Source organism: Salvelinus namaycush, chromosome 29 (assembly GCF_016432855.1).
Source record: "Salvelinus namaycush isolate Seneca chromosome 29, SaNama_1.0, whole genome shotgun sequence".
NCBI classification, from domain to species: Eukaryota; Metazoa; Chordata; class Actinopteri; order Salmoniformes; family Salmonidae; genus Salvelinus; species Salvelinus namaycush.
Genome location: NC_052335.1, coordinates 34386208 through 34410672, shown reverse-complemented (window position 1 = coordinate 34410672; position 24465 = coordinate 34386208). Strand labels below are relative to the sequence as shown.

The window sequence follows — 24465 nt, the reverse complement described above, 5'->3', positions numbered from 1 at the left end:
GACTGGTTATAGTTGTAGACTGGTTATAATAGTAGACTGGTTATAGTTGTAGACTGGTTATAATAGTAGACTGGTTATAGTTGTAGACTGGTTATAATAGTAGACTGGTTATAGTAGTAGACTGGTTATAGTTGTAGACTGGTTATAATAGTAGACTGGTTATAGTAGTAGACTGGTTATAGTTGTAGACTGGTTATAGTAGTAGACTGGTTATAGTTGTAGACTGGTTATAATAGTAGACTGGTTATAGTAGTAGACTGGTTATAGTTGTAGACTGGTTATAATAGTAGACTGGTTATAGCAGTAGACTGGTTATAATAGTAGACTGGTTATAGTAGTAGACTGGTTATAGTAGTAGACTGGCTATAGTAGTAGACTGGTTATAGTAGTAGACTGGTTATAGTAGTAGACTGGTTATAGTAGTAGACTGGTTATAGTTGTAGACTGGTTATAGTAGCAGACTGGTTATAGTAGTAGACTGGTTATAGTAGTAGACTGGTTATAGTTGTAGACAAACCTTGATCTTGACAAACTCAAACTGGAAGAGGTTGGTGCTGGTGGGACGCACAAACACAGCAGGGAACAGCTTGCTGTTGGACTCCAACTAGACACACAAGAATATACACACAATCATTACCCGAAGAACAGTAACAGCTTATAGACACAGAACAATACACACAACATCATTACAATAACTCAACCACCTAGACATACAAAACATAAGGACAGCAAGTCAACAACCTGCTTAGAGTCAATCACACATCCTCAACTCTAAAGGCACGGTTACGAAAATTGAGGGGCACTTGATACACTTGATACGATCCAATGTCCATGCTAACAATCTCCTCAACATCCATAACACATCACCAACAATACTTCAGGGATTGACGCTTGTGGAATTTTCACCTTTGAGTTCTAGAACCCTCTAAATACTCAACGTGGAACGCTCAGCATTCTAAGTATGACTTAATCTATATGGTAATTCTGTCTCTGGATGCCTCTCAAATGGAACTGCCCCTCTGATGCCTATCAGACAATCACACAGTGTATCAAAGCAAGGCATCAGACAGAGAGCCTGCATCCCAAATGGCACCCTATTCACTTTATAGTGCACTACTTTTGACTAGTAGTGTACTATATAGGAAATAGGGTGCCATGTATCACTGCCAGGCAGCCATCAGAGAGAGAGAGAGAGAGAGAGAGAGAGAGAGAGAGAGAGAGAGAGAGAGAGAGAGAGAGAGAGAGAGAGAGAGAGAGAGAGAGAGAGAGAGAGAGAGAGAGAGAGAGAGAGAGAGAGAGAGAGAGAGAGAGAGAGACGTAGTACTGTAAATGATGCATGCAGTAGGCCTACCTGCTGTACTGTAAATGGTGCGTGCAGTAGGACTACCTGCTGTACTGTGAATGGTGCGTGCAGTAGGCCTACCTGCTGTACTGTAAATGGTGCGTGCAGTAGGACTACCTGCTGTACTGTAAATGATGCATGCAGTAGGCCTACCTGCTGTACTGTAAATGATGCATGCAGTAGGCCTACCTGCTGTACTGTAAATGGTGCATGCAGTAGGCCTACCTAATTTACTGTAAATGGTGAATGCAGTAGGCCTACCTGCTGTACTGTAAATGGTGAATGCAGTAGGCCTACCTGCTGTACTGTAAATGATGCATGCAGTAGGACTACCTACTGTACTGTAAATGGTGAATGCAGTAGACCTACCTGCTGTACTGTAAATGGTGAATGCAGTAGGACTACATACTCTACTGTAAATGATGAATGCAGTAGGACTACCTACTGTACTGTAAATGCTGAATGCAGTAGGCCTACCTGCTGTACTGTAAATTATGAATGCAGTAGGACAACCTACTGTACTGTAAATGGTGAATGCAGTAGACCCACCTGCTGTACTGTAAATGGTGAATGCAGTAGGTCTACCTACTGTACTGTAAATGGTGAATGCAGTAGGACTACCTGCTGTACTGTAATCAATATGGTGAATGCAGTAGATCAACCATCTGTACTGTAATATATATGGTGAATGCAGTAGGTCTACCTACAGTACTGTAATATATATGGTGAATGCAGTAGGTCTACCTACTGTACTGTAATCTATATGGTGAATGCAGTAGGTCTACCTTCTGTACTGTACTGTATTGGATGCAGTAGACTAGGCCTACCTACTGTACTGTAATATATATGGTGAATGCAGTAGGTCTACCTACTGTACTGTAATCTATATGGTGAATGCAGTAGGCATACCTACTGTACTGTAATCTATATGGTGAATGCAGTACGTCTACCTACTGTACTGTAATCTATATGGTGAATGCAGTAGGCATACCTACTGTACTGTAATCTATATGGTGAATGCAGTACGTCTACCTACTGTACTGTAATATATATGGTGAATGCAGTAGGTCTACCTACTGTACTGTAATCTATATGGTGAATGCAGTAGGTCTACCTACTGTACATTAATATATATGGTGAATGCAGTAGGCCCACCTTCTGTAATGTAATCTACAATATATATTGAATGTATTAGGTTTACCTCGTAGGTTGTGGCCAGCTCCTTGCCATTGGCTGTGAAGGAGAGAAAGCCTGTTGCTAGGTCAACGAAACAGCCAATCTCCAGGTCGATGTTAGACCGGGATGAGGAGTGGGAGGAGCCGACAACATCTCCAGCACACACCATGTAGCAGTTACTCCTCCGAACACTGGAATGGACAGACAGGGTGGGAGAGAGTTAAAACAGGGAGGGACGGAGTGAATGAGTGATCGAGAGAGTGAGTTAGTGAGTATGTGAATGAATGAATGAATGATGTCATCACTTCAGTTAAATGTCAGCAAAAAGCTAGAACTTGCCTCTCGTGGACTCGTCCCCTCTCGTCTCCCAGGGTTACGGTAACCGTGCGTGTCTTGTTGAGGCTGAAGTGTTTGCTATGGTAATGGTAGTCAGGGGTTACCCAGCCAACCCACACTGACGCAGGGTCCTGGCCAGCAAACACTCTCACTGAGTGATAGTATGTGGTGATGCTGCTATAATCATCTTCCTTTGGGGGCTGACTGCAAAAGGAAAATCACCAGGTAAAGATCAGCGTTAACTTATCATGTTCCGCGTCATACTAAATGAATGTATAAAATATTATAATATTGATTGACTGATGTTTATTGTCTTCCAATAGTAAAAATGGAATATCTAAAGCCTTGGTTGAAAGCAATATGTGTGTGTTTCTACCTCAGTGTTTCTACATTGTTTCTGACCTGAGTTTGTGAGACTCGTCAGGATTGACATGAGGAGCGTGGAGCTCTACAGGCATGCTCAGTCTGCAGTACAGCATGTCACTGTTGCTCTGCTGGGTCCCAAATGTCTTGTGGGTCACCTTCAGGCACGGCGGATTGTCCACTGTCCCATCTATCCTTGTCACCTGGGGCCAGTACAATCAGATGGAGAGGAGAATGATTAGCACTCAGACCCAGGAATAGAACCATTTCCTTTAAGATGTCAGGCTTTAGTGGATATTGCTCAACATTAGGCCCCTGGGTAACCAGGCCCCTTAATACTGAAACGGTACCTCGATGTGGTTGTGGTCCTTGGGGATGTTGACGAAGGTAGGCAGGCGTTTGCTGAACCACATGGTGACCTCACGGTTCATGTTGACAGCGAAGGGTTCGAAGCCCTCCTGCAGGCCACACATGGTGTAGTACTTAAAGGTGCTGGCGTCCTTCCCCAGGTTCATACGGCCAATCTCAGCCTGGGCCAGACAACACACTGGGATGAAGCCTGGAGAGGGGAGAGGTCAGAGGTTAGAAGTTATAAGGTCATTCTGGGACTTGGCAAAACAACACACTGGGATGAAGCCTGGAGAGGGGAGAGGGGAGAGGTCAGAGGTTAGAAGTTATAAGGTCATTCTGGGACTTGGCAAAACAACACACTGGGATGAAGTCTGGAGAGGGGAGAGGTCAGAGGTTAGGAGTTATAAGGTCATTCTGGGACTTGGCAAAACAACACACTGGGATGAAGTCTGGAGAGGGGAGAGGGGAGAGGTCAGAGGTTAGAAGTTATAAGGTCATTCTGGGACTTGGCAAAACAACACACTGGGATGAAGCCGGGAGAGGGGAGAGGTCAGAGGTTAGAAGTTATAAGGTCATTCTGGGACTTGGCAAAACAACACACTGGGATGAACCCTGGAGAGGGGAGAGGTCAGAGGTTAGAAGTTATAAGGTCATTCTGGGACTTGGCAAAACAACACACTGGGATGAAGTCTGGAGAGGGGAGAGGTCAGAGGTTAGAAGTTATAAGGTCATTCTGGGACTTGGCAAAACAACACACTGGGATGAAGTCTGGAGAGGGGAGAGGTCAGAGGTTAGAAGTTATAAGGTCATTCTGGGACTTGGCAAAACAACACACTGGGATGAAGTCTGGAGAGGGTAGAGGTCAGAGGTAAAAGTTTAACGTATGAGTCTGGAAAGAAACTAGTCTTAAACCACAACCCAAAAGCAATGAACTCCAATCCACCAGTGGGTGCAAAAACACCCATTATTTGCAAAGCACTCAGTTACACTGCACTCCCCTAGAACTTTGGAGAAAAAGCTTAATTTGGAACACAACAATCGATATGATTTCCACTGGGTGATTGTGCTTGTCTTCCAACAACAACAGGTTCATTTTTGCAGGCTAATTGAAATGACTGATTTCCCCCAATGCTTTGCTGCTTTATGTTTAGCTGTATGTGTTTAAAGCTCTGCGTCTCCAATCTCTAAGAGATGCAAAACCTGAATAGATAATTTCTGGTGAAGAACATCTTGAACACATAAAACACATCTGAATAAATAGCAATATGCATTACATGATGCAAAGCAAATGTACTGTATGTATAAACCAGTACATAAAGTTAGCTAAGGAAGGATGAACCTCCTCCCGATCTTTCTAGAGAGAAAAGGAGACATTAACACTGTAGCAGACACTCTTATCCAGGGTGACTGACATACACCACCGTTCAAAAGTTTGGGGTCACTCAGAAATGTCCTTGTTTTTGAAAGAAAAGCAAATTTTTTGTCCATTAAAATAACATCAAATGGATCAGAAATACATTGTTAATGTTGTAAATGACTATTGTAGCTGGAAACGGATGATTGTTTAATGGAATATCTACATAGGCGTTACAGAGGCCCATTATCAGCAACCATCACTCCTGTGTTCCAATGGCACGTTGTGTTATGTAATCCAAGTTTATCATTTTAAAAGGCTAATTGATCATTAGAAAACCCTTCGCAAATTATGTTAGCACAGCTGAAAACTATTGTTCTGATCAAAGAAGCAATAAAAAATGGCCTTCTTTTGACTAGTTGAGTGTCTGGAGCATCAGCATTTGTGGGTTTGTTTACAGGCTCAAAATGGCCAGAAACAAAGAACTTTCTTCTGGAACTCGTCAGTCTAACAAGAGAACAAGAATAGACTGACGAGTTCCAGAAGAAAGTGCTTTTCTGCGAGAAATTGCCAAGAAACTGAAGATCTTTTCTTTCAAAAACAGGGACATTTCTAAGTGACTCCAAACTTTTGAACGGTAGTGTACATTATCATATCAGTACCCCGTGGGAATCTAACCAGCAACCCTGGGTGTGGCAAGCACCATGCGCTACCAACTGAGCCACACAGGACACCATAGGGTACCCACTACAGACCACAGTCTTCCAACAAGAGACTGAGAAAGGATAAAGATAAACTCACCATCCTCTGTCTCGAAGTCGACGAAGCAGAGCTCGGATCCCTTGTTAGTGATGATAAGTTCTCCGTTGAGGGTGAAGACCATAGACTTGTCCTCCATGTTGATCATGCAGCCCACCACGTCTCCTTTGTTCCATGACTGGCCAAAGAAACGTGCGCCCATGTGCATCCGACGACCCTGGGGGAACAAACAACACGTATTACTAACCCTAATGTAATAACCACCCCGGAAATGTAAAGTTGATCAAGCGTACAACCAAGTGTACAATCCTTTGCCTAGGTGCACGGCGTGTCATTTCTTTCTGACAATATATCATTGCTGAATGCAGAATGAGTAGGCTAGACCTCTACGTACATGATAATACACTTCAAACCGTATCAAAAGAGAGTCAAGATAAGATTAAAAAAAGATAAGAAAAAAAAAACATGATTTAAAGATAAAAAAGCGTTGTTTGTTTACCTTGTATCCATCGAAGACGTAGGCCTGGTCGTCCATGCCCAGGTCAAAGTCTGACCTACAGCCTGGTCTAGCCCAGCCAACCCTCATGTCCCCTCCAGTCAGGGCCTCAAACTCAAAGTACCACTTCCCTGTCTTCACCGCATACGTCTGCTCTACGCGGAAGAACCGGATCGTCTCAATGCTCTGCCTCTCAACGATATGACAGGCTGGGGACACAGAGGAGATATTCAACCCATACCAAAACCATGACAACTGTAGGGTATCTTTGGGCCTAGCTAGAGAGATATCTTAGTACTCTGAAAGATTGACTGAATCCGTCTCGAAGGACCATATCTATTGCAGTCCATCTAGCCTCCACACTAACTATTCAGGTGGGCAGTGGCAAGATGTTATCTGATAGTATGGGTGAGGGTAAGGGAGGTAAGGGAGACATGTACCTGTTTGCTTGCTAATAAATGAGTTGAAGGATACTGGAAAAGTGTCTATAATGATAGCTCCGACAATGTAACATCAGTGTAAAATGACAATTAGATCGCTACTACAGCACTGTACAGTTCAGTACTACAGTTATTTGACCATTAAATTGCTAATGTCCTCACCCTCTTGGTCTGGGGGGTCGATGTCATAGCCGTATCCCACCAGGGTCCTGATGGCCTCCCTCAGACTGTCTCTGTTGGACTTCTTGGTTCTCTCGTCAAGCAGAGCGTAAGGCACCAGGCGAGGGTTACGCCTGCTCTTCACATCCTACAGAGATAAATAACGACATGCATCAGACCTCTCTGCTTCACTAGACTGGTTTTGTCTTGTTAAATAATGGTGTGTTCGATGACGTATAAATGCATGAGATTTATGCAGTCAAAGCTCATCCGTTCATCTGATGCCTAATCACACTCCAACATGTCTGGTAGATTAAAGAATTGGACAAAGACATTGGTTTATAATGTTATTTATAAACTGGCTGGTTGGAGCCCTGAATGCTAATTGTCTGACAGCCGTGGTGTATCAGACCATATACCACGGGTATGACAAAACACTTATTTTTACAGCTCTAATTACGTTGGTAACCAGTTTATAATAACAATAAGACACCTCAGGGATTTGTGGTATATGGTCAATATACCACAGCTAAGGGCTGTATCCAGGCACTCTGCGTTATGTCGTTGTAACGGTCGTCTTGTGGTGAATGAGCGGACCAAGGCGCAGCGGGTAATGAAGACATAATGAATATTTATTAACAGAACGACGAAACACGAAAACTCTTAAACAAACTACAAAACAAATAAACGACGTAGACTGACCTAAAACATGAGAACTTACAAATACACGAAGAACGCACGAACAGGTACAGACTACAAACAAACGCTACAGTCCCGTGTGGTACGAACATACATACAGACACGGAAGACAATCACCCACAAACAAACAGTGAGAACAGCCTACCTTAATATGGTTCTCAATCAGAGGAAACGTCAAACACCTGCCTCTAATTGAGAACCATATCAGGCAACACATTAAACCCAACATAGAAACACAATACATAGAATGCCCACCCCAACTCACGCCCTGACCAACTAAACACATACAAAAACAAGAGAAAACAGGTCAGGAACGTGACAGTCGTGCCTAAGAACAGCCCTGGTATTTTGGCCATATACCACACCCACTCGGGCCTTATTGCTTAATTGTATTGATTGTGCACTTAAGATTTGACAGATAAAGGGAGAGAGGGAGCACGTTACCTGCTGGATGCCGTACGTCCATCCTTGTTTGACCCTGTCCTTGGCCCACACGTTGTGAGCGTTCTCCGCCAGTTTATCGACCAGAACCTCCTGACCAGCCGTCAGTTTCACCTCAGAGAGCTGCAGTGGCGTTGGCTTGTACCCGTTAGACATCACATAGCTGAAAATATCAAAACATATACCTGTTAGACATCACACAGATGAAAATATCAAGTTGTAAAGCTGTAGAGCTGTAGAACTGTAGAGCTGTAGAACTGTAGAACTGTAGAGCTGTAGAACTGTAGAACTGTAGAGCTGTAGAGCTGTAGAACTGTAGAGATGTAGAGCTGTAGAACTGTAGAGCTGTAGAGCTGTAGAACTGTAGAGCTGTAGAACTGTAGAACTGTAGAGCTGTAGAGCTGTAGAACTGTAGAGCTGTAGAGCTGTAGAACAGTAGAGCTGTAGAACAGTAGAACAGTAGAACTGTAGAGCTGTAGAGCTGTAGAACTGTAGAACTGTAGAGGTGTAGAACTGTAGAACTGTAGAGCTGTAGAGGTGTAGAACTGTAGAGCTGTAGAACTGTAGAACTGTAGAGCTGTAGAGCTGTAGAACTGTAGAGATGTAGAGCTGTAGAACTGTAGAGCTGTAGAACTGTAGAACTGTAGAACTGTAGAGCTGTAGAGGTGTAGAACTGTAGAACTGTAGAGGTGTAGAACTGTAGAACTGTAGAGCTGTAGAGGTGTAGAGCTGTAGAGCTGTAGAGGTGTAGAACTGTAGAGCTGTAGAGCTGTAGAACTGTAGAACTGTAGAGATGTAGAGCTGTAGAACTGTAGAGCTGTAGAGGTGTAGAACTGTAGAGCTGTAGAGCTGTAGAACTGTAGAGATGTAGAGGTGTAGAGGTGTAGAACTGTAGAGATGTAGAGATGTAGAGGTGTAGAACTGTAGAGATGTAGAGGTGTAGAGCTGTAGAGATGTAGAGGTGTAGAGCTGTAGAACTGTAGAGATGTAGAGCTGTAGAACTGTAGAACTGTAGAGCTGTAGAGCTGTAGAACTGTAGAACTGTAGAGCTGTAGAACTGTAGAACTGTAGAGCTGTAGAACTGTAGAACTGTAGAGCTGTAGAGGTGTAGAGATGTAGAGGTGTAGAGGTGTAGAACTGTAGAGATGTAGAGATGTAGAGATGTAGAGGTGTAGAACTGTAGAGATGTAGAGGTGTAGAACTGTAGAGATGTAGAGGTGTAGAGCTGTAGAACTGTAGAGGTGTAGAGCTGTAGAGCTGTAGAGGTGTAGAGCTGTAGAGCTGTAGAGATGTAGAACTGTAGAGCTGTAGAGCTGTAGAACTGTAGAGCTGTAGAGGTGTAGAGGTGTAGAACTGTAGAACTGTAGAACTGTAGAGCTGTAGAGGTGTAGAACTGTAGAGATGTAGAGGTGTAGAACTGTAGAACTGTAGAGATGTAGAGCTGTAGAACTGTAGAGGTGTAGAACTGTAGAGCTGTAGAGCTGTAGAGGTGTAGAACTGTAGAGCTGTAGAGGTGTAGAACTGTAGAGATGTAGAGCTGTAGAACTGTAGAGCTGTAGAGCTGTAGAGGTGTAGAGCTGTAGAGCTGTAGAGCTGTAGAACTGTAGAGGTGTAGAGGTGTAGAACTGTAGAGATGTAGAGCTGTAGAACTGTAGAACTGTAGAACTGTAGAGATGTAGAGCTGTAGAACTGTAGAGCTGTAGAGATGTAGAGCTGTAGAACTGTAGAGATGTAGAGCTGTAGAGCTGTAGAACTGTAGAGCTGTAGAACTGTAGAGCTGTAGAACTGTAGAGATGTAGAGCTGTAGAATTGTAGAACTGTAGAGATGTAGAGCTGTAGAACTGTAGAACTGTAGCGCTGTAGAACTGTAGAGATGTAGAACTGTAGAACTGTAGAGCTGTAGAACTGTAGAGATGTAGAGCTGTAGAACTGTAGAGATGTAGAACTGTAGAGGTGTAGAGATGTAGAACTGTAGAACTGTAGAACTGTAGTAGAACTGTAGAACTGTAGAGCTGTAGAGCTGTAGAACTGTAGAGATGTAGAACTGTAGAGATGTAGAACTGTAGAACTGTAGAACTATAGAGCTGTAGAGATGTAGAACTGTAGAGCTGTAGAACTGTAGAGCTGTAGAACTGTAGAGCTGTAGAGCTGTAGAACTGTAGAGATGTAGAGATGTAGAACTGTAGAACTGTAGAACTGTAGAACTATAGAGTTGTAGAGATGTAGAACTGTAGAACTGTAGAACTGTAGAGCTGTAGAGATGTAGAACTGTAGAACTGTAGAGCTGTAGAACTATAGAGCTGTAGAGATGTAGAACTGTAGAGCTGTAGAGCTGTAGAACTGTAGAACTGTAGAGCTGTGGAACTGTAGAACTGTAGAGCTGTAGAACTGTAGAACTGTAGAGCTGTAGAACTGTAGAGGTGTAGAACTGTAGAACTGTAGAACTGTAGAGATGTAGAACTGTAGAACTGTAGATATGTAGAACTGTAGAGCTGTAGAACTGTAGAACTGTAGAACAGTCGAGATGTAGAACTGTAGAGATGTAGAGCTGTAGAGATGTAGAACTGTAGAGCTGTAGAGCTGTAGAGATGTAGAACTGTAGAGCTGTAGAGCTGTGGAACTGTAGAACTGTAGAGCTGTGGAACTGTAGAACTTTAGAGCTGTAGAGCTGTAGAACTGTAGAACTGTAGAACTGTAGTTGAAGTGTCTCAAACCACAAGACAGACTCCCTCTGATTTCCTAATGAATTCATCATTATTTCTCTCACATTGCTTTAATGTCCGGTTATCTCAATAATAATAAGTCACAGTCTCTGAGTAGATTTCTCCCCTGCAGGGTTTTAGAATCAACCTCCTACTGTTACAATAGACAGGTCCACTAGTAGAAACAACATGACTTACTCTTTGGGCAGTTTGACTTTCTTCAGATCTTCCTCAGCGTTAATGTTAGTCTGTGTCACATGACATCCCAGTGCCAACAGGGTCCTGACACACAGAGAGAAAGAGACAGAAATACACGAGTTAAAATCTCACCGTTATGCTTTGTTACCTGCAAGTAAGCATTTCATTGGACAGTGTGTAACATGTGTATCCTGTACATACGACTAATAAAACTTGAAACTTCTATTATATTTTTTCCATCATGTTTTTTAAATGTAGCCATTTTTTGGGACCCTTAGCAGACAGACACTCTGGCCACGTGTATTAATCAATACACAGCAGAGCACCTGCACTCACCTGACACTCTTCTATTCCACTTATACACTATGAAACTGTTTCATGAGATCAGCACTGACATTGATTGTAATGTCTTTGATGTGATGCAATAATAACAACTATTTGCACCAAAAAAAGCATCAGTAACATTACTATTCAGAAGCCTCCCCTAAAGTAAAGTAAATTAAATTGCCAAAATTATATAGTCTAATTTGCCTACTACTATACAATCATTCAAAATAGGCCACTACTGTATAACAGAAAGAGTGATCATTAGCTGTCTTCACTTTGTCATTATGGGATATTGTGTTGATGAGGAAAATCTATTTAATCTATTTTAGAGTAAGGCTGTGACGTAACAAAATGTGTAAAAAGTCAAAGGGTCTGAATACTACAGTACGAAGGCACTGTATATACAAATCATTGGTTTGTTAGTATCAGCAGAGTAGGCTACCATGTAATTGTTGTCTGTAGGCTATTAAATAAGATTCTGCTAATGTCTCCAGTCTTATAAAGGTGTAATAGAATTGCCATATTTTTTCCTGTCCGAGGACAGACAGAAACGTATCTGATATAGTCTATAGCCGACAGGTCTACTCTACGCCACTATATGTTCAGCGATGTCTTTTTTTTGTTGTTGGTGAAAAGTGATTGCTTTTTTTTAATTATTAACCTAAATTATGATGATCCAGAATAATAAGCCTTCTTATGTAAGTCTGAAAAATGCGATGACGCACGTAATGCTTCATTATAAAGGTGTATTTTAGATGGTGAAAATTAGCTTCCCCCCAAAAAACTTGAACCTCACCGCCTATGTGTGAGTGCTGCAGCTGCAGCTTTCAGTTAGTAAAGAATTCCCCAAATACTGATCCACATGAACTGCATGTGGGCTGTATGAGGCCAATATTAAAGTAGCTAGTTGCATTTGATGAGATAGATCTCCCGAGTGAGTATTGATTTAAAGAGCCCTTGAGAAGCTCTCAGCTCAGAGCCCCAGTATTTCACCTAAACAGTGAGTCGCCATCTTCCCCATGTGTAACAGTTTAACTTTCGTCCGTCCCCTCGCCCTCGACCCGGGCGCGAACCATTTCACATCCGTTACACATGCACAGAGTCGACACACAGGCACTCCTTCTAAAGACACTTCCTGGTACGAAGAGCCTCAATTAAATAGCCTATCTGTCAATTACTTAGCCAAGTATGAAACATCCTCTTATATCAAACATGGCTATCAATCACCGCGTGTGGAAGAGGTAGATCATTTTATTGGAGATACTGAGATGTCAGTTTGGTTGTCATTGGTGGCTGCTCTTTTCAGTGTAATTGGATGGAATGAGTCATGTGATACAGTATGTATACGTGTTTACGATCTTAGCCTAGCTACTCACTTGAGAGTTTCACTAGACATCTGCAGGTTATAGTTACTCTCTGTTTCAGGCAGCTTGGTGAAATCTACCAGGCAAGGGTGCTGCCTCTTGTTATCGTCTCGAACCTGAGGGAGAGAGGAGAGGCAATTTAGCAGGGTCCACGTCTGGATGCACAAACCGATTTGCAACTGTTAACAGACCGGTTGACAAAGACTTCAATTATTCACTGCGTAGCTAGTCTATCAAACAGTAGTCTGTTGTGACAGATAAAACATTAGCTCTGGGTGCTGAGATTAATGTGTAACAAATGGAAACTTAAATGATCCAATCACGATACACCATCAAATGTGTTACTGACAATGTAGACTACAATAGTTCAACACGGGAGAATGAAGTTCCAAACAAACCCGTTAACTGAATCAGCATTTTTCAAAGAAAACTTCAACACATTTGCACTGTGTATTTCGCTAGGTTACCTCAGGCCAGTCTAATTGTAATTACCTCAGGCCAGTCTAATTGTAATTACCTCGGGCCAGTCTAATTGTAATTACCTCGGGCCAGTCTAATTGTAATTACCTCGGGCCAGTCTATTTGTAATTACCTCGGGCCAGTCTAATTGTAATTACCTCGGGCCAGTCTAATTGTAATTACCTCAGGCCAGTCTAATTGTAATTACCTCGGGCCAGTCTAATTCTCATTACCTCAGGCCAGTCTAATTGTAATTACCTCGGGCCAGTCTAATTGTAATTACCTCAGGCCAGTCTAATTGTAATTACCTCGGGCCAGTCTAATTGTAATTACCTCGGGCCAGTCTAATTGTAATTACCTCGGGCCAGTCTAATTGTAATTACCTCGGGCCAGTCTAATTGTAATTACCTCGGGCCAGTCTAATTGTAATTACCTCCGGCCAGTCTAATTGTAATTACCTTGGGCCAGTCTAATTGTAATTACCTTGGGCCAGTCTAATTGTAATTACCTCGGGCCAGTCTAATTCCTTGTGATGACGCATCAAACAAACGGAGGTATTTGGATATAAAACATATCTTTATGGAACAAAAGGAACATTTGCTGTCTAACTGGGAGTCTTGTGAGTGAAACCAACCGAAGATCATCAAAGGTAAATGATTAATTTGATTGCTTTGCTGGTTTTTGTTACCGAGTTACCTGGCGCTAGCTGTTCGTATTGTTTTGTAGAGTGATCGATACATTTACACAAATGCAAGTATTGCTTTCGCTGGAAAGCATAATTTCAAAATCTGAGACGACAGATGGATTAACAAAAGGCTAAGCTGTGTTTTGCAATATTGCACTTTTGATTTCATGAAATTATATTTTATGATTACCCTCTGGCGCTAGGCTACGCTATGCTAGTCAGGGTTATTAATGACAAAAATCCCGGATCCGGGATGGGGATTTCAGAAAGGTTAATTTGACAAATTAATGGAATCATTCCTCTAAAACTGGCTGGCTAGCTAGCTAGTTAACACGTATACAGTGTAGATAAAATCTTCAAATTCATTATTTTACACAATATCTTATCACAGCACTGGCAAACCATAGTTGACCAACTATCTGACCAAAATGTCTGACCTTTATACCATCATAAGAAGGTTCATGTCCATTCTAGTATTCTAATTCCTAATTCTATGGTCTGGAGTGCCAGATGGGCGGGGTTTCACGTTTTGGGACTATTCTTTTGGCCCATTAAGAATAATTTTTGACCACAGGTCTGGAACTTTACTGTATGATTGTCTAACCACTTATGTCTGATGGCTTTACACCCCCTGCTATATTGTAGATAAAGAGTTACCTGTCTAACAGAACACAGAGGGTGTTCTTTAATGGAAGCCTCTCCAACATAATCCAGGTAGAATCAGGCATTCCCCAGGGCAGCTGTCTAGGCCCCTTACTTTTTAAAATCTTTACCGATGACATGCCACTAGCTATGAGTAAAGCAGGTGTGTCTATGTATGCGGATGACTCAACAATATACACGTCAGCTACTACAGCGAGTGAAATCCCTGCAACACTTAACAAAGAGCTGCAGTTAGTTTCAGAGTGGATGGCAAAGATTAAGTTAGACCTAAATATTTGTGTGTGTGTGTGTGTGTGTGTGTGTGTGTGTGTGTGTGTGTGTGTGTGTGTGCGTGCGTGCGTGCGTGCGTGCGTGCGTGCGTGCGTGCGTGCGTGCGTGCGTACGTGTGTGCGTGCATGTGTGTGTGTGAGTGTGTGTGTGAGTGTGTGTGTATCTGGCTTCAGCTGACAATAAAGGATGGTAGGAGGTTGCAGAGGAGATAATTCCAACAGAAAGATGATGTACTCTAGTCTGTTCTGCTCTACTCGGAGATGATAAATGTACCAAATTCTAAGTGTATCATCACATTTATTAAATTCTCATCATCCTGCCAAGTATCTGTCCCTTGTCCCCAACATGGGTTTCATCCCAAATGGCACCCTATTCCCTACATTGTGCACTACTTTTGACCAGAGCCCTATGGCACCCTATTCCCTATATAGTGCACTACTTTTGACCAGAGACCTATGGCACCCTATTCCCTACATAGTGCACTCCTTTTGACCAGAGTCCTATGGCACCCTTTTCCCTACATAGTGCACTACTTTTGACCAGAGCCCTAATCAAAAGTGTTGCACTAAATAAGGGATAGGGTGCCATTTGGAAACAAACCAATGTCACTGTCGAGCTAATGAGGGCTTGTTAAATAAAAATTAACCAGGCGAACAGCTATGCTTCCTACATATTGTCCTTAATGAATGAGAAGGTCCAAGCCCCCTGAGTAATGAGGCTCCTCTGAGTCACAGCATCATTCATTTGGGCTGTCGTGTTCTTGGAAAGCTCTCTCTCTCTTTCTCTGTGTGGCGCTCCCTTTCTGTTTCTCTGTGTGTCTCTCCCTTTCTGTTTCTCTGTGTGGCTCTCCCTTTCTGTTTCTCTGTGTGGCTCTCCCTTTCTGTTTCTCTGTGTGGCTCTCCCTTTCTGTTTCTCTGTGTGTCTCTCCCTTTCTGTTTCTCTGTGTGGCTCTCCCTTTCTGTTTCTCTGTGTGTCTCTCCCTTTCTGTTTCTCTGTGTGGCTCTCCCTTTCTGTTTCTCTGTGTGGCTCTCCCTTTCTGTTTCTCTGTGTGGCTCTCCCTTTCTGTTTCTCTGTGTGTCTCTCCCTTTCTGTTTCTCTGTGTGGCGCTCTCTCTCTCTTTCTCTGTGTGGCTCTCCCTTTCTGTTTCTCTGTGTGTCTCTCCCTTTCTGTTTCTCTGTGTGGCGCTCCCTTTCTGTTTCTCTGTGTGTCTCTCCCTTTCTGTTTCTCTGTGTGGCTCTCCCTTTCTGTTTCTCTGTGTGGCTCTCCCTTTCTGTTTCTCTGTGTGGCTCTCCCTTTCTGTTTCTCTGTGTGTCTCTCCCTTTCTGTTTCTCTGTGTGGCTCTCCCTTTCTGTTTCTCTGTGTGTCTCTCCCTTTCTGTTTCTCTGTGTGGCTCTCCCTTTCTGTTTCTCTGTGTGGCTCTCCCTTTCTGTTTCTCTGTGTGGCTCTCCCTTTCTGTTTCTCTGTGTGTCTCTCCCTTTCTGTTTCTCTGTGTGGCGCTCTCTCTCTCTTTCTCTGTGTGGCTCTCCCTTTCTGTTTCTCTGTGTGTCTCTCCCTTTCTGTTTCTCTGTGTGGCGCTCCCTTTCTGTTTCTCTGTGTGGCGCTCCCTTTCTGTTTCTGTGTGTAGCTCTCCCTTTCTGTCTCTGTGTGGCTCTCCCTTTCTGTTTCTCTGTGTGGCTCTCCCTTTCTGTTTCTCTGTGTGTCTCTCCCTTTCTGTTTCTCTGTGTGGCTCTCCCTTTCTGTTTCTCTGTGTGGCTCTCCCTTTCTGTTTCTCTGTGTGTCTCTCCCTTTCTGTTTCTCTGTGTGGCTCTCCCTTTCTGTTTCTCTGTGTGTCTCTCCCTTTCTGTTTCTCTGTGTGGCTCTCCCTTTCTGTTTCTCTGTGTGGCTCTCCCTTTCTGTTTCTCTGTGTGGCTCTCCCTTTCTGTTTCTCTGTGTGGCTCTCCCTTTCTGTTTCTCTGTGTGTCTCTCCCTTTCTGTTTCTCTGTGTGGCGCTCCCTTTCTGTTTCTGTGTGGCTCTCCCTTTCTGTTTCTCTGTGTGGCTCTCCCTTTCTGTTTCTCTGTGTAGCTCTCCCTTTCTGTTTCTCTGTGTAGCTCTCCCTTTCTGTCTCTGTGTGGCTCTCCCTTTCTGTTTCTCTGTGTGTCTCTCCCTTTCTCTTTCTCTGTGTGTCTCTCCCTTTCTGTTTCTCTGTGTGTCTCTCCCTTTCTGTTTCTCTGTGTAGCTCTCCCTTTCTGTTTCTGTGTGTAGCTCTCCCTTTCTGTCTCTGTGTGGCTCTCCCTTTCTGTTTCTCTGTGTGTCTCTCCCTTTCTGTTTCTCTGTGTGGCGCTCCCTTTCTGTTTCTGTGTGTAGCTCTCCCTTTCTGTCTCTGTGTGGCTCTCCCTTTCTGTTTCTCTGTGTGGCTCTCCCTTTCTGTTTCTCTGTGTGTCTCTCCCTTTCTGTTTCTCTGTGTGGCTCTCCCTTTCTGTTTCTCTGTGTGGCTCTCCCTTTCTGTTTCTCTGTGTGTCTCTCCCTTTCTGTTTCTCTGTGTGGCTCTCCCTTTCTGTTTCTCTGTGTGTCTCTCCCTTTCTGTTTCTCTGTGTGGCTCTCCCTTTCTGTTTCTCTGTGTGGCTCTCCCTTTCTGTTTCTCTGTGTGGCTCTCCCTTTCTGTTTCTCTGTGTGGCTCTCCCTTTCTGTTTCTCTGTGTGTCTCTCCCTTTCTGTTTCTCTGTGTGGCGCTCCCTTTCTGTTTCTGTGTGGCTCTCCCTTTCTGTTTCTCTGTGTGGCTCTCCCTTTCTGTTTCTCTGTGTAGCTCTCCCTTTCTGTTTCTCTGTGTAGCTCTCCCTTTCTGTTTCTCTGTGTGGCTCTCCCTTTCTGTTTCTCTGTGTGTCTCTCCCTTTCTCTTTCTCTGTGTGTCTCTCCCTTTCTGTTTCTCTGTGTGTCTCTCCCTTTCTGTTTCTCTGTGTAGCTCTCCCTTTCTGTTTCTGTGTGTAGCTCTCCCTTTCTGTCTCTGTGTGGCTCTCCCTTTCTGTTTCTCTGTGTGTCTCTCCCTTTCTGTTTCTCTATGTAGCTCTCCCTTTCTGTTTCTCTGTGTGGCTCTCCCTTTCTGTTTATCTGTGTGGCTCTCCCTTTCTGTTTCTCTGTGTGGCTCTCCCTTTCTGTTTCTCTGTGTGGCTCTCCCTTTCTGTTTCTCTGTGTAGCTCTCCCTTTCTGTTTCTCTATGTAGCTCTCCCTTTCTGTTTCTCTGTGTGGCTCTCCCTTTCTGTTTCTCTGTGTGTCTCTCCCCCCTCTCTCTCTCTCTCATTAACGTATTCCAGGGCATGGGAGGAAATTATTCTGTGATAACCATTCCTGTACAAAGAGCTACAGCTTGTGTTCTCAGCTTGCTAATAACCACTGTAACTGATGCAGTTAGAGAGGATGGGAGGGAAGGAGAGAGATGGAGAGAGAGCGAGAGAGAGTCACCCTCAACCACAGCCCGAGCAACTCACACAGGAACAACAGAGCAACAGACACCCCGCCCAGACCAGCAAGCCCCCCCCCCCCCAATCCGAAAGACCTGCACCGATAGAATCCATGCCAAGAGGACTTACACCCAGACCACAGCTTCACCAGCCACACCCCAACAAGCTGACAACCCCAAACAAACCCTGGCCACACCCTATATACCCCCCCCCCCCCCCCCCCAGATCAGACTACTATTCAAACAAAAACATAGAGACCCAGAAAACCTGTGTCTACGCCTTCAGTAAGGTGTATCACTAAAACAATACAGAAATACACTACGGAAAAATAAGGATCAGCACGTCAGAAATCATCTCAATGTAATTGAAGAATCCATAGAATCTAACCACTTCTGGGAAAATCTGGAACGCACTAAACCAACAACAACACGAAGAGTTAACTATCCCAAAATATGAAGAGTTAACTATCCAAAACAGAGTTGCATGGATAAACCACTTCTCCAATCTTTTTGGCTCTATAACAAAGAACAAACAGCAAATACAAATCTTAGAATCAACTATTAACTTCTTTGGGGTAGGGTATTTTCACGTCCGGATGAAAAGCATGCCCAGAGTAAACGGCCTGCTACAAAGCCATAAAAGCTGGAATATGCATATTATTAGTAGATTTGGATAGAAAACACTCTGAAGTTCCTAAAACTGTTTTAATGATGTCTGTGAGTATAACAGAACTCATATGGCAGGCAAAAACCTGAGAAGAAATCCAACCAGGAAGTGGGAAATCTGAGGTTGATCGATTTTCAACTCAGCTCCTATTGAAGATACAGTGGGATATTGGTAATGTTGCACTTCCTAAGGCTTCCACTAGATGTCAACAGTCTTTAGAACCTTGTCTGATGCTTGTACTGTGAAGTGGGGCCGAATGAGAGGGGATTGAGTAAGGTCTACCATGACCTGAACATGCGCTGACCATGCGCGTTCATGTGAGAGAGAGCTCTGTTCCATCGCACTTCTGAAGACAAAGGAATTCTCCGGTTGGAACATTATTGAAGAATTATGTTAAAAACATCCTAAAGATGTAAATCTAAAGATTGATTCAAAACTTCGTTTGTCATGTTTTTACGGACTGTAATATTACTTTTTTAACTTTTCGTCCGTACTTTCCGCTGGACTTGCCCACGCGTCGTGAGTTTGGAAAGTGTATGCGGAGGAATTTGGAGGAATTTGGACATAAATGATGGACATTATCGAACAAAACAAACATTTATTGTGGAACTGGGATTCCTGGGAGTGCATTCTGATGAAGATCATCAAAGGTAAGTGAATGTTTACAATGTTATTTCTGAGCGACGAGTGAACGTCTTTTCCACCTGCGGCAGTGGACGAGGAGCGCACAGGAGTTCGTTTTGGACTTTCGGACCCTGGCCTCTGGAGCGGGATGGAACGACAGGGCCCTGATCGACCACTATCGCTGCAGTTTGCACGAGGACGTCCGTCGAGAGTTGGCCTGCAGGGACACCACCCTCACCTTCGACCAGCTGGTGGACCTGTCCATTCTGGATAACCTGCTGGCCACCCGCGGACGTCCAGATCGGGGTCTGTTGGTTCCATCCCCCGGCACCACCGCTCCGATGCCCATGGAGTTGGGAGGTGCTGCGCTCAGGGAGACCGGAGGAGGTTCTGTCTCGTGCCACATCTGTGGCCGCAGAGGTCACATTGCCAGTCGGTGCCGGGTTGGTTCCTCTGGGGGCCGAGGCAGCAAGCAGGGCACTCTGGCGTCACCCCAGGTGAGAAGGCACCATTCTCACCCAGAGCCCTCTGTTGCACACATGTTTTTGTTCGTTACTTTTCCGGAGTTTTCCCCGCATTCCCAGCATAAGGCGCTCGTCGATTCAGGCGCGGCTGGAATTTTATTGACAGATCATTTGCCCATAGTTTAGGGATCCCCATCGTTCCTGTGGATATGCCCTTCCCAGTTCACGCCTTAGATAGTCGACCAGGGTTGATTAGGGAGGCCACCGCTCCTCTGGGCATGGTGACGCAGGTGGCTCACACGGAGAGAATCAGTCTCTTTCTCATTGACTCTCCTGCGTTTCCCGTAGTGCTAGGCCTACCCTGGTTAGCTTGTCATGACCCCACTGTTTCATGGCAATGGGGGGCTCTCATGGGGTGGTCGTGAGAGTGCTCGGGGAGGTGTTTAGGGGTTTCCATAGGTGCTACTACGGTGGAGAGTCCAGACCAGGTCTCCACCGTGCGCATTCCCCCCGAATATGCCGATTTGGCTCTCGCCTTCTCCAAAAAGAAGGCGACTCAATTACCACCCTATCGACGGGGGGATTGTGCGATAAATCTCCTGGTAGACGCTGAACTTCCCAGGAGTCACGTGTATCCTCTGTCACAGGCGGAGACGGTGGCTATGGAAACATATGTCTCCAAATCCCTGCGTCAGGGGTATATTCGATCCTCCACTTCCCCCGCCTCCTCGAGTTTCTTTTTTGTGAAGAAGAAAGAGGGAGGTCTGCGCCCGTGTATTGACTATCGAGGCTTAAATCAGATCACTGTGAGTGACAGTTACCCGCTACCTCTTATCGCCACGGAGATTGAGTCAATGCACGGGGCGCGCTTCTTCACCAAACTTGATCTCAGGAGTGCTTACAACCTGGTGCGTATCCGGGAGGGAGACGAGTGGAAGACGGCGTTCAGCACGACCTCAGGGCATTATGAGTACCTCGCATGCCGTACGGGTTGATGAATGCTCCATCAGTCTTCCAATCCTTTGTAGATGAGATTTTCAGGGACCTGCAAGGGCAGGGTGTAATGGTGTATATTGATGACATTCTGATATACACCTCTACACGCGCCAAGCATGTGTCCCTGGTGCGCAAGGTGCTTGGTCGACTGTTGGAGCATGACCTGTACGCCAAGGCTGAGAAATGTCTGTTCTTCCAACAGTCCGTCTCCTTCCTAGGGTACCGCATTTCCACCTCAGGGGTGGAGATGGAGAGTGACCGCATCTCAGCCATGCGTAATTGGCCGACTCCCACCACGGTAAAGGAGGTGCAGCGGTTTCTAGGGTTTGCCAATTACTACCGGAGGATTATCCAGGGTTTTGGTCAGGTAGCTGCTCCCATTACCTCACTGCTGAAGGGGGACCGGTACGTTTGCAGAGGTCGGCTGAGGCGGACAGGGCCTTTGGTCACCTGAGGGCCCTGTTTACCTCGGCTCCCGTGCTGTCCCATCCGGATCCCTTTTTGGCATTCATAGTGGAGGTGGACGTGTCCGAGGCTGGGAGAGGAGCCGTGCTCTCTCAGCGCTCGGGTACGCCACCGAAGTTCAGCCCTTGTGCCTTCTTCTCGAGGAAGCTCAGCCCGGCGGAGCGAAACTATGACGTGGGGGACCGGGAGTTGTTGGCTGTCGTCAAGGCTTTGAAGGCGTGGAGACATTGGCTTGCAGAGCCCGCTCCCCTCCAGTGTCCCGATGGGTGTCTGTACGTTCCGTCTGCTGTCCGTGACCGGCTGATCTATTGGGCCCACACGTCACCCTCCTCTGGTCATCCAGGCATTGGTCGGGCGGTGCGCTGTCTGAGTGGGAAGTACTGGTGGCCCACTTTGGCTAAGAACGTGAGGGTTTATGTTTCCTCCTGCTCGGTGTGCGCCCAGTGTAAGGCTTCTAGGCACCTGCCCAGAGGTATGCTACACCCCTTACCCGTTCCACAGCGGCCATAGTCACACCTGTCGATCGATTTCCTCACCGATCTTCCCCCATCACAGGGAAACACCACGATCCTGGTTGTTGTGGATCGTTTCGCTAAGTCCTGCCGTCTCCTCCCGGTGCCCGTTCTCCCTATGGAGTCCCCAGTTCACTTCGAGGGTCTGGAGGGCATTCATGAGAGAGTAACAGGCAGGTGGAGAGAGTAAACCAGGATGTGGGTAGGTTTCTGAGGTCTCATTGCCAGGACCGGCTGGGGGAGTGGGCAGCGTTCGTGCCCTGGGCAGGGATGGCACAGAACTCGCTCCGCCACTCCTCCACTAACCTCTCCCCCTTCCAGTGCGTACTGGGGTATCAGCCGGTTCTGGCTCCTTGGCATCAGAGTCAGACCGAGGCTCCTGCGGTGGACGACTGGTTCCGGCACGCGGAGGAAACATGGGATGCCGCCCATGTTCACCTTCAGTGCACCGTACTGCGCAAGAAAGCCGGCGCAGACCGTCACCGCAGTGAGGCCCCGGCGTTCACCCCGGTGTTTGCACCGGGGTACCGGGTCTGGCTCTCGACCCTAAACCTGCCCCTCCGCCTGCCCTGCCGGAAGCTGGGTCCGTGGTTTGTGGGGCCATTTAAAGTCCTGAAGAGACTGTACGAGGTGAGTTACAGGTTACAGCTCCCCCCGATTACCGTATTCACCCCTCGTTCCATGTGTCTCTTCTCAGGCCGGTGGTGGCTGGCCCGCTCCAGGAGTCTGAGGTGCGAGAGGTTCCTCCACCCCCTCTGGACATCGAGGGGGCCCCGGCGTACTCTGTTCGTTCCATACTGGATTCGAGGCGTCGGGCGAGGGGCCTTCAGTACTTCGTGGACTGGGAGGGGTATGGTCCGGAGGAGAGATGCTGGGTTCCGGTGGAGGACGTGTTGGACCCTTCAATGCTGCGGGAGTTCCATCGTCTCCGTCCGGATCGCCCTACGCCTCGCCCTCAGGGTCGTCCCAGAGGCCGGTGTCGGCACGCTGCTGGAGCCGTGCGTCAAGGGGGGGTACTGTCACGACTTCTGCCGAAGTCGGTTCCTCTCCTTGTTCGTGCAGTGTTCGGCGGTCGACGTCACCGGTCTTCTAGCCATCGCCAATCCATTTTTTATTTTCCATTTGTTTTGTCTTGCTTTCCCACACACCTGGTTTTCATTCCCTCATTACGTGTTGTGTATTTAACCCTCTGTTCCCCCCATGTGTTTGTGTGGTATTGTTTGTTGTAAGTGCTTGTGCACATGTTGACTGGTGCGTGTCGGGTTTTGTACCCAAGTTGTTATTTTCTTTATGCCGTTGGTTTTGGAATTAAACTGCTCCGGCTATTACCTAGTTCTGCTCTCCTGCGTCTGACTTCCCTGCCACCAGTTACGCACCCCTTACATGGCTAAAAATACTTGAATCAGTTGTAGAACCCATTGCCCTTTATGGTTGTACGGTCTGGGTCCGCTCACCAACCAAGAATTCACAAAATGGGTCAAATACCAAATTGAGACTCTGCATGCAGAATTTCGCAAAAATATCCTCAGTGTACAACATAAAATACCAAATAATGCAGATCAAATTTAGTCTGATACCTGCTAATTATCAACATCCAGAAAGAGACGTTAAATTCTACAACCACCTAAAAGGAAGCGATTCCCAAACCTTCCATAACAAAGCCATCACCTACAGAGAGATTAACCTGGAAAAGAGTATCCTAAGCAAGCTGGTCCTGGGGCTCTGTTCACAAACACAATCAGACACCACAGAGCCTCAGGACAGCAACACAATTAGTCCCAACCAAATCATGAGAAAACAAAAATATAATTACTTCACACATTGGAAAGAATGAAAAAAAAAAAAAAAACTAGAATGCTATTCGACCCTAAACAGAGAGTACACTGTGACTGACCGAAACTTAAGGAAAGCTTTGTACAGACTCAGGGAGCATAGCCTTGCTATTGAGAAAGGCCGCCATAGGCAGACCTGGCTCTCAAGAGAAGACAGGCTATATGCACACTGCCCACAAAAGGAGGTGGAAACTGAGCTGCATTTCCTAATCTCCTGCCAAATGTATGACCATATTAGAGACACATATTTCCCTCAGATTACACATACCCACAAAGAATTTGAAAACAAATCCAATTTTGATAAACTCCCTATCTATTGGGTGAAATACCTCAGTGTGCCATCACAGCAGCAAGATTTGTGACCTGCTGCCACGAGGAAAGGTCAACCAGTGAAGAACAAAACACCATTGTAAACACAACCTATATCTGTGTTTATTTATTCTCCCTTTTGTACTTTATTTGCACATCATTACAACACTCTATATAGACATAATATTTGAAATGTCTTTATTATTTTGGAACTTTGTAAGTGTAATGCTTACTGTTAATGTTTATTTCACTTTTGTTTATTATCTATTTCACTTCATTTAGCAATTTTAACATATGTTTCCCATAAAGCCCTTAAATTGAAAAATGAATTGAATTGAGAGAGATGTAAGGAGGGAAATAGAGAGGGAGAGAGATATAAAGACAGAGAGAGAGATAGAGGGAGAGAGATATAGAGAGAGGGTGGAGAGAGAGAGAGAAAGAGAGAGATGGAGGGAGGGAAATAAAGATGGTGAGATATAAAGAGAGAGAGAGATAGAGGGAGAGATATATAGAGAGAGGATGGAGAGAGAGAGAGAGTGAGAGATATATAGAGAGAGGGTGGAGAGAGAGAGAGAGAGA

At 45.3% G+C, this 24465-nt stretch overlaps 1 protein-coding gene across 1 annotated transcript in view; it reads right to left on the bottom strand.

The window, feature by feature from the left end:
• LOC120024265 (ryanodine receptor 3-like) overlaps positions 1 to 24465 on the bottom strand; it is a 257642-nt gene that overhangs the window by 136641 nt on the left and 96536 nt on the right. The window contains exons 22-32 of the mRNA XM_038968460.1: positions 12520 to 12623; positions 10817 to 10900; positions 7920 to 8079; positions 6780 to 6924; positions 6181 to 6386; positions 5724 to 5898; positions 3568 to 3776; positions 3245 to 3420; positions 2858 to 3058; positions 2544 to 2709; positions 518 to 604 (exon numbers count right to left, since the gene is read on the bottom strand). Of these exons, the coding sequence (XP_038824388.1) occupies positions 518 to 604; positions 2544 to 2709; positions 2858 to 3058; positions 3245 to 3420; positions 3568 to 3776; positions 5724 to 5898; positions 6181 to 6386; positions 6780 to 6924; positions 7920 to 8079; positions 10817 to 10900; positions 12520 to 12623 (1713 nt within the window). The remainder of the gene's footprint in view (positions 1 to 517; positions 605 to 2543; positions 2710 to 2857; positions 3059 to 3244; positions 3421 to 3567; positions 3777 to 5723; positions 5899 to 6180; positions 6387 to 6779; positions 6925 to 7919; positions 8080 to 10816; positions 10901 to 12519; positions 12624 to 24465) is intronic.